This window comes from Varroa destructor, unplaced genomic scaffold, assembly GCF_002443255.2.
Source record: "Varroa destructor unplaced genomic scaffold, Vdes_3.0 BEIS01000001.1, whole genome shotgun sequence".
In the NCBI taxonomy this organism is placed as follows: Eukaryota; Metazoa; Arthropoda; class Arachnida; order Mesostigmata; family Varroidae; genus Varroa; species Varroa destructor.
In genome coordinates this window covers 49705014-49719134 of record NW_019211454.1, presented here as the reverse complement: position 1 = coordinate 49719134, position 14121 = coordinate 49705014, and the positions used below count along the sequence as shown (strand labels likewise).

At 38.9% G+C, this 14121-nt stretch overlaps 3 protein-coding genes across 6 annotated transcripts; 2 read left to right on the top strand and 1 right to left on the bottom strand.

Annotated features, from left to right (window-relative positions):
* The first annotated feature begins 1786 nt into the window (after positions 1-1786).
* On the top strand, positions 1787-3558 carry LOC111254712 (cilia- and flagella-associated protein 418-like). Of its 4 annotated transcripts, none has more exons than XM_022815852.2 (4): positions 1787-1892; positions 2145-2289; positions 2667-2814; positions 3138-3558. In XM_022815852.2, the coding sequence occupies exons 2-4, from the start codon at positions 2194-2196 to the stop codon at positions 3344-3346; spliced, it is 453 nt and encodes a 150-aa protein (XP_022671587.1). In that variant the 5' UTR covers positions 1787-1892; positions 2145-2193; the 3' UTR covers positions 3347-3558. The 4 variants fall into 4 exon arrangements, with proteins under 4 accessions (XP_022671587.1, XP_086834160.1, XP_086834159.1 ...); XM_086978034.1 differs by having other exon boundaries at positions 1792-1834; XM_086978033.1 differs by having other exon boundaries at positions 1841-1990.
* Positions 3559-5247: 1689 nt separating this feature from the next.
* On the top strand, positions 5248-8254 carry LOC111249977 (uncharacterized). The gene is made up of 2 exons (XM_022804493.2): positions 5248-6291; positions 7125-8254. The coding sequence occupies exons 1-2, from the start codon at positions 5623-5625 to the stop codon at positions 7287-7289; spliced, it is 834 nt and encodes a 277-aa protein (XP_022660228.1). The 5' UTR covers positions 5248-5622; the 3' UTR covers positions 7290-8254.
* A 1168-nt stretch (positions 8255-9422) lies between these two features.
* Ddx56 (putative ATP-dependent RNA helicase DDX56) lies at positions 9423-13589 on the bottom strand. The gene is made up of 5 exons (XM_022803189.2): positions 13416-13589; positions 12949-13142; positions 11221-12428; positions 10021-10185; positions 9423-9629 (listed from the first exon to the last, which is right to left on the bottom strand). The coding sequence occupies exons 2-5, from the start codon at positions 13079-13081 to the stop codon at positions 9462-9464; spliced, it is 1674 nt and encodes a 557-aa protein (XP_022658924.1). The 5' UTR covers positions 13082-13142; positions 13416-13589; the 3' UTR covers positions 9423-9461.
* Positions 13590-14121: the final 532 nt, after the last annotated feature.

Below are 14121 nucleotides of genomic sequence, written 5' to 3'. Positions count from 1 at the left end.
TAAAATAATCTCATGTTTTCCTGAATGGAAGCCTCATTGGGAGATATTCAAAGATTTGCCTGGAGGCATATAGAAGATACCATTGAAACGACCTTGCCGGCGATGTTTCATGAAAAAGCACAACAGATTTTCCCCTCAATCGATCCCCTCTTATAGAATATCAATATTTTCGCTTAGATATCTTATAGAGGATCGACAATTCAGGACATTACTTCGAGGCTAGGTCAAGCAAGCTTAAAAGTCGCTTTTCTCTTGGCCTCCAAAGCCTGTTTGACTTTTGAGCTTGTAAATTAGCTGTACGCGTAGAAGAAGCAAAACAATTTCACGTCCGTAGTCCAAAAGAGTAGACACACCGCTGTTATTATTTGTCTTTAAAAAGTAATGCTATTATAATAATATTATATTAAAAGACGTTTTACAGATGTTTAATTTTCCGTATAAGGCGGTAGTCGAAAATTGATCGTGTCTCATTCCTGCCTTTAAATGAAAACAAACAAGTTTAACATTCGCCTAAAATTGGCCTGTAGACTCACAGTTAAAAAAATCTCTAAATACCTCCTAATACAGACATTATTTCTTTCGATGTATGTAGAGGAACTTTTGATTCAAGCATACTTGTTACCGTTTCGTAATTGTATTTGATTCTTTTTTTCATATGTATAATTTTAGACTTCTTTAGCCTTTGATTGTTTTTTCCATTCTTGTCGATTCGAAACGAACGGTGACTACTGGGGGTGGGGCAACCCTCCCACAATCTGCATGGTTTAAATTAGCGATTAGACTAAGCAACGATATAAAAGCCAATCTTAAATGGGAAGTCGGCGGTATTTTGCGATGTTCAGCAATACGTTACAAGTAAAATTCGTACCTTTGGCACTGGTGGCACAAACGGAAACTGGTGCCTAGAATGGCATCAATAATTCTAAAGGTGTGCTTTCTAAAAGCTTCAACCCAAGTTAATATCTGGATGATGCATCTTCGTGGTGCATTGGCAAATTAGAGAAAACGTTTTGTTAAAAGTTGAATATGACATTTAATGACAGAGGCTGCTGTGCGCCGGACTCAAAGATGCACGTGACTCCTTAAAATACCAGCTACCCACACTCAAATATAAACGAGAGATTACCATTCAGACTCGAAAATTTAGGTCCAGTGGAGTATGTAGGCACGATTTGAGATCAAGCTATAATCCTGATAAAACGTCTTAAATCATATATTGAGATTATTATAAAGTTCTGTAGACATAATTAAAGAGCTATTTACGCTTTGCATTCTTCTAAATTATTCTTTTCGTTATGGCGGAAGGGATTAGCTTAAAATAATTTTTTATTTTCAAGGGACCCTGGTCTATAAGCCGTCAAACTAGCGCACTGCAAAAAAATTTCAATTAATTCACTTTTTATCTATCTTTCCCGCAAGACGAAACAAGATCCGTCTGGTTTCGTCCTCTATGTATATACGCGAGGACTCCCATCTATGAGTTATAAGCTTTAGTGAAATACAAGTATTTGAAACAGTTTCTCCAAATATATCTTCAATATGGTAAATGACCTCGATGTTCTTTACCCGGCAGGGCAGAGCTTTGCTATTAGCTAACACTAGTTGGGAATGTTATTTATAATGTTCGTCTAATGTTCATCTTTTGTACAATTTCGACATAAAATTAATCAACGCACACAAAAGCATGCCAATGCAGGCAAAAATATCGCGATAATCCTCAAATATAACCAGGTGTTTCACCTCGCGTTGAGTTTTGTGGTTTCCATGGTAATGACAGGCATCCTACTGTCAGATCTAACGCCGCAGCAAGCTCAGCTGGCCGTTGTTCCGTAAGGTCAGTTTCGTCCGCCGCATCTTGACATCGGGCTGTTTTCTATGGAAACTTACTGGTGGTAATTTTGTCGTTGTTTAAGGCTAATCGAACTAGTGCATAATGTTCCTCATTCGCTAGCTACTTTACAACTAATGATGACTACTTTCTATCAGCTCGGTGAGGCATAGTGTTAGAGTGTTTATGCGGTCCGGGTTCATCTGTAAGCAATATAAGAAGAACAAAGCTTCGCCTAAGCGAATAAGCCAAGTCTGGCGAGACTGCTGCATAGGCCGCAATGAACTCACAATGAAATACGCCCCTTTCAATATAGGTGTGACCTATCGTAATTGTGGGAACGCAGATGTTTAGCCTATGCTATAATGCTGGCCGATGAGATTGAACAGCTAGTTACCGAGCTGCTTCAGGAACAAGCTAGTGACGCAGATACTCACAATGAGGCACGACCGTCCTTAAAGGTATGTTATGCTTCAATAAAATGCTTATACTACCATGGACTGTTAATATATGTGTAATCTGTCAGATTGTAACGAGAGAAAACGCCACGAAAAAACACTGCTTAGCGCAAGGGGTTACTGTATGTGAAGTACTACATAAAATCTAAATTTGATGAGACCTTTTCGGTTCAAAAACTGCCGAAATTTTTTATAGTCTATATCAAGTGTAGAATATTTCGTGCAGAACTAACTTCATCGGTTGTTAAACCCCTAAACGGTTCTTCCGTTAGCTGTAGAACCATTAAGTGAAATTGCATTGCAAATATAATAAGGCAAACGAGTGAAATAAAAATACCTAACTTGACAAAACGATTCGGCATCACTTGCCTCGTTGGCAGGACCATTTCAGTCGAGAGAGCGGGAAATGCGCTCCGGCATATCTGGGCGGGTCTTTTCTCAAAGCGGGTATTTCTCGAACGGGCGTCATTCGCGCATGTTCCCGGCTCCGTTGTGCTTCCTGTGATATCACTGTTGCTGCCTTCTCAGGTAGAGTCGATCGACGACAATATTCCATTTTTATTTTATATCGTGAAACCTAGACCTTTCAACGTTAATACCTTCCATTTATAGGACACATTTTCTGTTGGACGCTCCATTATTACTAAATTTATTGAAGACGATCCAAAATATGAATTAAGTTGATGCTTCGAACACATGCAGTTGCGGCGATTATCACTTCATATTAATAGTTGTTTGCTCTCTTTGGTTACTGTTTGTCTGCGATCCATGCTCTGTCATCTCTTGGAACACTCAACCACCGCGTCGAACTAACGCGCTAAAATCTGCCGTGTCGTTATTTCGTTCAACAGATTTACGATGGCAGCCTGATATGGACTATTTGTTCCTTCGTAACCATGCACCGGGGGAGGCTTTACGAAAAAAACTTGCGCCTGCCCCTGGGGCTCGCGCATACGCTTGCCAGTGCCGATGGGTGTCCCTTAACGGTGGTCAAGCGGTCACACCAGCTTCTCTAGGCTTTCGATGGTTTTGCGTCGATGGTGAACATTGTGAATTTTAAGGGCTACGTTAACACCTAACCTCTAAGTAATTTTTTTCTGAATTCAGTTCAGTAGCTTCTATACATGAATGACTTATGTACCGTGCTCAGGTGCAAAAAGACTATCTACGTATAAATTCTAATGAAAACAGCGAATATTAAACGCATGTTAGATGTATATGAAATCGGCATTATTGGTCTGTGTAAATAAAATTATCTGAATAAGATTAAAACTTCAGTCTTAACTTTAAAAAGAACTAGGCTTCTTTAGTACAAAGCAACCTTCAAGATTAGCCTGTCTAGGGAATGCTCTATGTTTTTCTTCTCGTTATTAAAGAATTGCCTTATAGTAACATTTATTAACAACAATTTCTTTTCAAAATGCTAACAAAAGCCTCACACTTATTCTTATTAAGCCACACACAAGAAGCTCTCTCAGTGCGTACGCCTTACTTTACGAAACGCACTGACGTAGATACTTGATATAATAACATGTGATTTTAGGAGTTGATAGGGCGTAGTGTGAAGCTCGACAGGGGCAGCATCGCCCGACCAAAAACGAAACTATAATCTGCATGTTACAGCTTCGTAGCAGTATCGTGTAGACGAAATCGTACGCGGCTTGATGGAAGCCAACCAGTGCAAAACTAACGAAGCGAAGAGTCTGGTGGTAGCCAAAGAAAAAGTTCATATAGGAGACGAAGCATCGGACAGCTTAAGGGTAAGGGCCGAAGGATCAAGTAGTGCGAAGTGTCACGAGGCACTACGGAAGGATACGCTGGTGTAGTATAACTGTGAAACGGCGGAAACCGATACGTAGCCGGGATTCAAGAATAAGCATCGGGATCGTTTTGCAGAGGAAGAGCTTAAGTCTGCCGAGAACTTCTTGAAGGAACTTCGAAAAACCATCAAAACCCGCTGACCGTAGTTTCTGTAGGGTACAAGCTTCCTAATGCTTAGCCGGCTTAATATGATGCTTAGCCGGATTGTTTGACATGGAGGAGCTTATCCATTAAAAGCACAGCCGACAATTTAGAAGGTTTGCTACAGTTGCTCCTGGGAACCCAGTTAAACGACATCACGTGCGACACGGGTTGGGCCAGTCATTTGGCTTATGCCAAGGTACTAATCGGCAAGTATGGTAAAATAAAGTAAAGAAAAATGCAGCACGTGAAAACAAGGTTACCGCGGGCTGGGGCATACCTGGTGCCATTGGCCTGACTGAGCAGCCTACTGATATAGGCACTTGATTATAGAATAAACGATCTGAGTATTTGCGACGTAGCCTGAAGCTCGACAGAGTGCCCGACCAAAGACAAGATAATATCGGCGCGATATACTCCCTCTTGCGCGATGATAACTATCGTCGTTTTTGCCCGTTGTCATTATCTGTAGCAAAACCACTCGCATGTGTGGGGTAAGAACATATGATCGACACCTTCGTTACACCAAATTACACTAACGGTTTGCGTTGTGTACTGTTCCGACCATTGCCCATTTCAGATCTGACTACTTAATATTATATAGAACACGATCAATAAATTAAAAATGGATTCTGCTAAGGGTGTTCGTTAGTTCATATTCTCTGTCAAGCTGTAATCAATGCATAAAATAAATTTATTCACGCTTTGGGTTGCTAACATCGTAATCTGGTGCGCACTAAATTTTAACAACATTGTAATTATATAATAACAAAATTACAATACTATTTCTTTGTCTACTGACAATCACTATTATATAATACATGCATGGCAGTTACGCAAAACATGATGCCATTAAGAGACGAACTTATTCATATACCTGCGTATACATTCGCTTCAATTAGCACCCGCTAATGCTGACATGTATGCAGGTATAAATTTCGTATTCCGTTTATCGCTTTTGGAGAACGAAATTGGTAAGGTCTTATGCTGCGTTTGGGAAGTTATACTCAGAAATTGAATCACGCAGTCAAAGGCGTATGAGGTGCATGCGCGTGTTTTAGGTAGTGCGTGCAATGTTTGCGGCCTGCGTATGGCACCTGTACATGCTGTATCTATCACCGCGTTCGAAATCAGATATCTTAAGTGGAACGTTTACGTTGCATGAACACCTGACTGGAGAGTTCGCACAATGAATGCACTAAGCCTTGCTTGTCCTCCGTGCTTAGCACTTCAAATGCGTGGACGCTATAGTCGAGACACGAGTCCGTTGTGTCGCCGGCTATTCGTTCTCTGGATCAGAACTGCTATCATAACGCGATCTTGCAAACTGTTGTGAACTACACCCCGTGGCATATATTCGGTGTATAGCGTAATATGAAGTCGTCAGTAGCTTCCATGGCAGGAAAGGTATTGTCCCGCAAGAGAAGTCAGTTGGAAACTCAGTGCAAGGAGAATAAGTGTAGGCTGCCTGTTCGAACAAGTGATAGCGCATCCGGTAAACACTGGGCGCTACTTCGGCAGAACGTAACAACCCAATTAACTAACGTGCAAAAGAATATCGTCGTGAGTTACGGACTAGCCGAGTACTATGCTCTTGCTGGCGAGGTGTTCGGTGGCGGAGTCCGCGCCGATAAAGTTCTCGTCGCTCTGCGTGACTTCGATGCGCGGGTGAAGAGAATTCTGCAGTGCGCAAATTCTAGCCGATCCACAACAAGCAAAGGCAAAAGACGGACCAGTTCCCTCAGGCTGGGACGAGCTAGTGAGCTGTCAGCGGTACTAGCTGACGATGTGAAGTGTTTTGCTGGCCAAATCATGTTGCTGCCTATCTCATTGGCAATTTACACTGGCGCCAAGGCCAAAGATTGCAGAATGGTGATCGAGTACGGCGGTAAGAACACAACAATTGATGGAAGTCAATTTAATGGCAAATGCTCGAAGATCCCGCTTGATGTCCACCCTACTTGCATTCCGAAAATCACATTAATACATCGCAAAAAAATTATGGGCCTTTTTCTCAAAGAAGAACCGCAGGGCGAAGTGCAGGTACGTTATAAGAAAATGCTTCGGGGCGCGCATTGTTGATACAGTTTGATATAGTGGTAAACCTTTCTTAATATACATATGATGATGAAACGCTAGATAAGACATATGCGCCCTATATTTAGGAGGTTTGCAATCCGCTGTCAAGCTACATTCGTTATATTATATTAACTGATACGATGAATTTTGGCTTGTCATTGTATGGGAATGCGCGATATGTAGAATAAATTTTAGTTTGCTTTATGCTACATGAATATTCTAAATTGCCAGTTGTTCTGCACTATGTGCTGTTGGCTGGTAAGGATTAGCCCATACTTGATTAAGCATTTACTAATAATCGTCGTTATTGAGAACTTACTTATTTATCACAGAATTATTATTTTGTGTGCTGTATGTGCCATGAACACCACTATATAATATGCTCTTTCTAACACGGATGATATTTATAGTAACACAAAAATTCGGCGGCTAAGGATCTTAGTTAGGCTGTGATTTTAAGTTATATATACATATTAATAATATAATAATTATGCGACAACATAATAACTTTGCCTGAGCACGCCATTGTTCATATGAAGAAAGGGTGATGTCTTATTTCGGAAACCAAGCAGTGTAGTATTAAATATATAGGCAAGCCTGTAAGTATTATTGAATGTGGTTTAGGATTAAAACTTTATTCTATTGACACATTAAAAAAGTAAAGATAAAGTTAATGCGCAAGTGCTACAATGTATTGATTGATGTAAAACTCAAAAAGACGTTGCATTAAATAAAACCAGTTGTTTTAAGTAATTTTGTCACTTATCAAGATAATAAAGTTCGTGCTTTTTTTCCAGTGGATGCTTACTCACGCCCGACCACTCGAGTTTGGCCATATGATGGTTGATCTTAGTTTCATCCAATCCAGCTATTGTAACGGATGCTGTCCCACAGCCCATGCTGTTGTGCAGCTCGAGTGGTTTCCTAAAGTTTGCGTGCCTCTGACAGCAAACAGTTTCTGACTGAAGGTACGCCGCTGGACAGGTCTCGGTATTCCATTAATTGAACCGAGCGGCCTTCATCGAGCGTCACTAAACTTCCGAAAAAGCTCTGTCCAAAGTGGTTACTTTAAGTTACGATTCCAAAGTCATCCTGCAGCCATTATTAATATATTACTTGAAAATATTTTATTCATAAAATCTAGTAAGTACAGTCGGCGTTGCCTATATATATGGAGTACGGTTGATGCTCCTACATGAAACGTTGAATTCTCAGCTTCTTTTCATTGAATCTATAACGTTTGCAAGTTGAAATGTTTTTTTTTTATTTAACTATTCGAAAACCTTAAAAAATCATAGACTTAATAACTAGGATTAGATTAAAGTAACATTGTACGCTTTATTGATCGAAAAAATTGATTGGAGTTCGGTATCTAAGTCATTTGTGTCGCTTACCATAAAAATGTGGCATTGGATTGCGTATATTTCATATCTTTTGTAGCGCTTTGAATCTAAGCTCACACGCAAACAAAATATGAGATATATAATGAGCAAGAACTAGGAAAAATAATGAGGAAATGTGTGAGCGGGACAAATTGCTATTTAAATGAATAAATTAGTGTGGCTAATTGTGTAGCCTCTTAGTTACATTCAATATGTACAGCTTATGTGTCCAACTATTTATATGCAAATTGTTTATAATATATATATATATATATATTATATATATGAGTAGTTCAATGGCGACTACCAAGTACTTCATAGGAAAATTCAGTGCCAGAGTGATACCATTTACTTCATTTTAGTGGTATATTCGTAGCGTTTCATAACGATGCATACGCATAATACATACTAACCAGAAAGTGTACAACCAGAATTGTAGACGCATCGACAAAGGAAATGCAACGAGACATGTAACGTATTTTCATGTCAATATGTAACGCCCATCGAAATAAACTGCTTTCTGTAAGCACCGTGAAATGATTGAAGGAGATAGAACGCCGTTAATTTGTGCATAAGACATATAGCATACATCTTTAAGGTGAACTGCAGAAGCAATACTGCTCATCATTTCGCATTCCTTGTTATTCGCAGGTTTAACCGAAAATAGTGTTTCTATATAAAACGCTTGGCTCGAATGTCTAGATTTCTGCATGTACGCATAATGTGTACGGTGAAAAAGCACTGAGAAAACTCACTACTAGTTTGACGTGCCTAACCCACATTTTTCTGCATACTTTGTATTTACACATCTATTCACTGGAGCTATTTGCACAAAATCGAACTTTAATTTCACTGTAGAAGCATGAGTTAAAGAAAAAGGAGATGCTTGGCATGCTAGAGGACGTATGCCTGCACGACTGTCCTATTGTCTATATATATGGTCAGGTTTAAGTGTCGTATGCTTACTGTACTTTCTCACAGATGAGCAGTTATACTGAACGTAATGAATGGATCGCGTAGCTATAAGCTTATATGTACTGCACAATATTGTCGCACTAAAGAAGGTGCTTACTATAACTCACTTATATTTTCCACCACTAGCCTGGAAATTGCCGAAATGAAATATTCTTTTTGCAAAGGATTGATTATGCTTAAGTAATTTTATTGGTTATCTTTAGCAACTTGTTAATTGTTTCTAGTACGAATGCGGTAGCTACTTGCTATACCAACATCATTGATAATGTATGTCCTGAATTACAAATAGTGGTCTAAAATTCTTATGGAACACTTCAGCTTTATTACTAAATTATTTTATTTCTCGTATTTTCACGCTAGATCGGTTTATCGTTAAACTGTAAGTCTACGATGCCTTGAATTGCAGAAAATTTGATTTCCTCAAATTTTCGAAGGTTTACGTTTGATAAACCATTATACAGTACGTCATTATAAAACCTACTAAGCTCTTAAATTAAGATTCCACGTATTTAGTTTTGTTTTATGATAATTATTGTTGTTGTTCTCATTTTAAGCACACAAGGAAGATAACACAAGGACTTGTATTGAATCTAACGGGATTACTCTAGTACAAGCCTTTGCAGTTTTTGGCATTATACCTGTTAATTTACTCAATATCGATCTTTTTGACTAAGGTTTTGGTAAGGATTAATGTTTCCACTTAGCTAGCCTCACTACAAACGAATGAAAATATCGACGTTTACATTCAAACATATCTGCATAAAACTAGATCATTTATTAAGGTTTAAACGAAAAACTTTTTAAAGGATCCTTATTCTGTTTATTGTTATTTTGAGGGAACGCTTTCCCTCGTTTTGAAGCTCTCTTACATACAGGTTCCCAAGCGCTTGATCTGACAGCACTGCCTTCTTCAGTTGTTATTCGAGGCCTTTTTCGATTGGACATCTGAAATATCCGCGAAACACTCATTAAATACCCAGTTCACAGATATTCTGCTTATGGAAACGTTATCTGGGTGTCAGATTAACATCTAAAGCAAAACGGAAAATTTTAACCGATTGTACCCAAAAATCCTCCAGATGACAAAAATTGCATTGAAGTGTTATCAATCTGCGATATTGTACAGCTAAAGTAAAAAGTTAATTAGAAATTGACACGTGAATTGTTGCAGTTGCTGTTTTACATCTTATATTTGGGAATGTATTTACCTTAAATAAATAGAGTACTAACAAAAAGAAATTCAGCGATTTCAGTATCAGTATACCTGAAGAGCGGTGATTTTGGGTCACTTTAATCTTCCTATCTAATTCGTTCGTGCACAACATCATCAACATACCTGCATAATACGTTGTAATGTTGGGGGGATGATATAGTCTGGAACGTGTTTGAGTCCGTGATACTTTACTGTTGTTGCCCGAGCAGCTTTATCATGTCGAAGAAGCGAATGTTCTCGGGGATTCTCCTCAAAGAACGTCTTTAGCTTGGCGCTTTTCAACATTTCCTGTGGATATAAAAAATAATTATGTGGGCAAAACTTTCGTTATTCCAATTTCTACTTTTGGATAGTCGGAAGTATAACACATTCATAAGGTTTTTACTAAGAAGAGAAACACAGCCATCTTTTCCTTTTTTTCATTTTGATTCACTTTACCAGGTAGACCGTTGATCACCTACCTAGATTAGATAAGGACACCCTATACCTTTTAAGAAACCTTCCGCTCATATTTTCGCCTTTTGTTTTGGTTTGGTAAAGATCCATTCAGTTTGGTGGGCAATTTATTGCGATGATATGCTTCAACACAACAACATAAGCTAAGCTGTTTCGGTTTAACGATGATTTCTAACTCATATATATATATATATATATATATATATAGCGAGCGCCTCTGAGTAAAAATCATTTGATTCGTCACGTAAATGTGGGTTGTTCGAAAAAAGGGCACCGCAACAAGCTTCTGTAAAATGGGTACAAAAAGACTCGTCCTTCAAACGTCTCATGAAGCAAGGGTATTTCCTTTAGAAGAACCCCATCGGTTTTTAAAGTTAGGATAAGTGAACTATTGATTAAGACCTAGAAAAGCATTCCTGTTCGTATGCCAGTACCTCAACAAAAAAAGGTTTCCTGGCGATTCCAATCAGAGCATTTCTAATTCCAAGGTGGCAACAAAAAAGCTTGCATGTACCACAAATAAAACACAGAAATTGGTATTAAATAGTCAGCAACTCCAAACTATAATTTCGAAACTGCGTGCAGGTTGCTAACAAACATCCCTAAACAAATCGGCTGTTTTTTCTACTTAATTTATATTCAAGCACAACTGAACACAGTGTTTATAATGGGTTGTATTGCACCTGAAATTACTAAGTTGCGCAAAACTGTATATATATATACAAAACTATATACGTTGGACTTCAATAGTGTGCCTACTTGAAGCAGAAATTTCATTCGTGAAGAAGTATGAGTTGTTAGACTAACTACCAGTTATTACATTTTTAATGTTCTACCGATTGTGACTCAAATAAGCTTTTTTTTTACCTCTTTGATATCCTTGATTCGCGCTTCTTTTATGACTCTTTTCTGTAACTGGTTAAGTGCCGTCTGAGCGCGATAACGAAATCCTTCAATTTCATCAATCTTGAACCGGTACGCCTGAAACATGTTCCGTTTCTCTTCTACCATCTTAGCTTCAACAGCCTCGTACAAGGGCATTTCGCGCATAGAGACAAAATTGAGGGCTGTTCCCTTCTGATTAGCACGAGCTGTACGGCCGATGCGATGAATATACGCTTGGATACTCATAGGAAATTCCAAGTTGATAACGTTAGATACGAATTGAAAGTCCAGACCGCGACTTGCAGCAAATTCTCGATCTATACCTGATCTTCTTTTATTTCCATCTTTTTTGCTTGAAGCTTTCCTCGCATCCAATGATTTGTCATCAGATGCCACAATAATCTCATAACGACCTTCGTTGAATCGATCGATGACCACTTGTCTCGACGTAAGTGGCAATTCACTATTGAGCACACAACTCCGAACACCGAACTGATCGAGGAATAGCTTCGTTCGGTAACCTCTATCTACCGAGTTAACAAAAATCAGCGTTTTTCCCTTGATTAGATTGAGCTTGAATAAAGCTGCAAGAATCGCATACTTGTCCAGTTCCTCGCACTTCACTACATACTGCGTAAGGCCAGGATTGTCGGTAAGGGAGCTTTCTTCTACCCGTAGTGTAACCGGGTTATGTAATACGAGCCGCTTGAGCGCTAGCACATCTTCGCTCAACGTAGCTGATGATACAATAGCTTGGAATATAGTTGGTAGGTTTGTGAGCAACTGTTCGGTATCCTTTTCGTGGCCAAAAGCAAACACAAGGTCAGCTTCGTCGATCAGCAGCATCTCAACCGAGTCTAATATAAGGTTTTCGGCTTTCGAGTGGGCAAGAACTTTTGCTGGCGTGCCTATAACCACATCTGGCCGTTCGATTAGCTGCGGTCGCAAAACTGATAATTGTGAAAACTCAGACACGTCCACAACTCGTACCTGTCCTGTACAGTACCGTGTCAGGGCTACAAAGTGCCTGTAGATTTGCTTACATAGCTCCTTACTTGGAGCTAACACCAATACTGTCGTCTCCTGATCGCAACCCTTCAACCGACGTTCAAGTATCTTCTGGATAGCAGGAATGGCAAAACCAGCAGTTTTGCCCGAACCCGTTCTTGCTCTTGCAAGGATATCTTTACCTAGAAAAATAATGAGATTATCGTTAACAATGTAAATGCTAAAAGTCGGATTTGAATCTCGGTACCTTAGTCTTTGAGATAGGCTTCTCTCTAATAAAAACGTAAAATTAGGGATCATCTAAAATAATTTTTATTGCTAGTATTGCCGGCACAAATACTAGTCAATATTTAGATTTTATAACACATCCTGAAACAACAGTCGTTCAAGTGCTGGGATTAAAACGCATGTATTTCCATTAAACTTAAACTTTATTGACGTTATTACAGCTATTAATATTATTATATAAGATGCTTCCACTGCTGCCTCAGTTTATTCAGAGGCCATCGCCAAAATCTTTATGGATATAGCCTTCAATATTTGTATACTGCATTGTAAGAACATTGTACAACGGCATACTATGTAGTGAAAAGGTAGCTAACACAAGGGCTAAGTTGATCGTACGTAAATTCTCATACACATATGAAATAAAAATAAAAAACTATCCTCATGAGAACCATTAGCCCAGCTGAGTTAAGGTACCTTTAAGTGCAAGCGGTATTGCATGTTCCTGAACAGCAGTTGGCTGCCTCCAGCCAAGTGCGGCAATTGCTTTAACGATGCGCTCGTCAAGTCCCATCTCGTGGAATTCGAGTGTGCGGACGTCACCAGCCATATCCAGGTATAATATATGTTTAAGTCCTTTTCACACCTCCCGCTCAAACTTAGGATAAACTCTAAAATAATAAAACACAAGGCCAGTAGTCCAAGTTTACAGGTCAATCACGTTCAGCTTATTTCAATTTTTTTTCCGTAAAGGGATAAACATATTTTGCATAATGAAAAGCACCAAAGACAGATTTTGAAATATAGGTTTATTGCGTAATATGAACACAAAAACATCAATAGAGTTAACTAGTAAATCAAAAATATATCAGTGCTTATAAATGTACGCTTATTTTTAAAAAAGGAAAAAAACTTTAACAGACATTGGTTATATCTGGAATTACCTGTGAAACCCCTTGTCCACGCTCCTGAATTCACGTTTTCAATCATGCAACTAAATGTTTCGTTTACCACATGCTCAAAAATCCAACACTTATCCACTCCATGAGTTTTGTTATTCGTTCATAACGCACAGTCAGTGATAACAACAACACGTGTCGGCAGTCAATGAACCCAAACATACGTCCCATCGGCTGGTCGCTGCGAGCGAGAAACACGATGTGGTAACGCCCTCTCCTGGACGCGGTCTATTTGAATATACACCGCGGCTTTTTGAGTATTATTGAGCCTGTTGCACATTATAAGCGTGCCTTTGGTATTATTTTAAGTTTTGGCCGATTTTGGTTGTGACGACGACTACAAAAACGTCAGTAGTTAAGAGCTAGCTTGAAGAAAGATTTATTTCATCTTTGAAGAAAGAATTGACGCTGAGATATTTCATGTAGAATTCCATGCCTTATTTTTCCACATATTACAGAGACAGCGGGTCGATCTCAATACTATCTCTGTGTATTTTCACAAGCCAGATTTGGATCGCTTCCGTTACTGTCTTATCTACTTACCATACACACTTGTGACTGGGCGTGACAAGTTTTCTAGTATTTCTGTACTTATCCTGCAAGTGTTTAATCGGTTAAATAAAGTATCGTTCTTGGTGTTTAGCTCACCAATAAAAATGTTTAATAAGAGTTATAAAACCGCGTATATATG

What these genes read in the sequence shown, in the direction of transcription:
- LOC111254712 (XM_022815852.2), top strand. Translation starts at nt 2,194, where the DNA reads ATGCTGGCCGATGAGATTGAACAGCTAGTTACCGAGCTGCTTCAGGAA. An exon ending in AGGCACGACCGTCCTTAAAG is followed by an intron (nt 2,290 to 2,666) that starts GTATGTTATGCT and finishes CCTCGTTGGCAG; the next exon opens with GACCATTTCAGTCGAGAGAG. An exon ending in CACTGTTGCTGCCTTCTCAG is followed by an intron (nt 2,815 to 3,137) that starts GTAGAGTCGATC and finishes TTCGTTCAACAG; the next exon opens with ATTTACGATGGCAGCCTGAT.
- LOC111249977 (XM_022804493.2), top strand. Translation starts at nt 5,623, where the DNA reads ATGAAGTCGTCAGTAGCTTCCATGGCAGGAAAGGTATTGTCCCGCAAG. An exon ending in AACCGCAGGGCGAAGTGCAG is followed by an intron (nt 6,292 to 7,124) that starts GTACGTTATAAG and finishes CTTTTTTTCCAG; the next exon opens with TGGATGCTTACTCACGCCCG.
- Ddx56 (XM_022803189.2), bottom strand. Translation starts at nt 13,081, where the DNA reads ATGGCTGGTGACGTCCGCACACTCGAATTCCACGAGATGGGACTTGAC. An exon ending in AATACCGCTTGCACTTAAAG is followed by an intron (nt 12,429 to 12,948) that starts GTACCTTAACTC and finishes TTATTTTTCTAG; the next exon opens with GTAAAGATATCCTTGCAAGA. An exon ending in CATTACAACGTATTATGCAG is followed by an intron (nt 9,630 to 10,020) that starts GTATGTTGATGA and finishes CGGATATTTCAG; the next exon opens with ATGTCCAATCGAAAAAGGCC.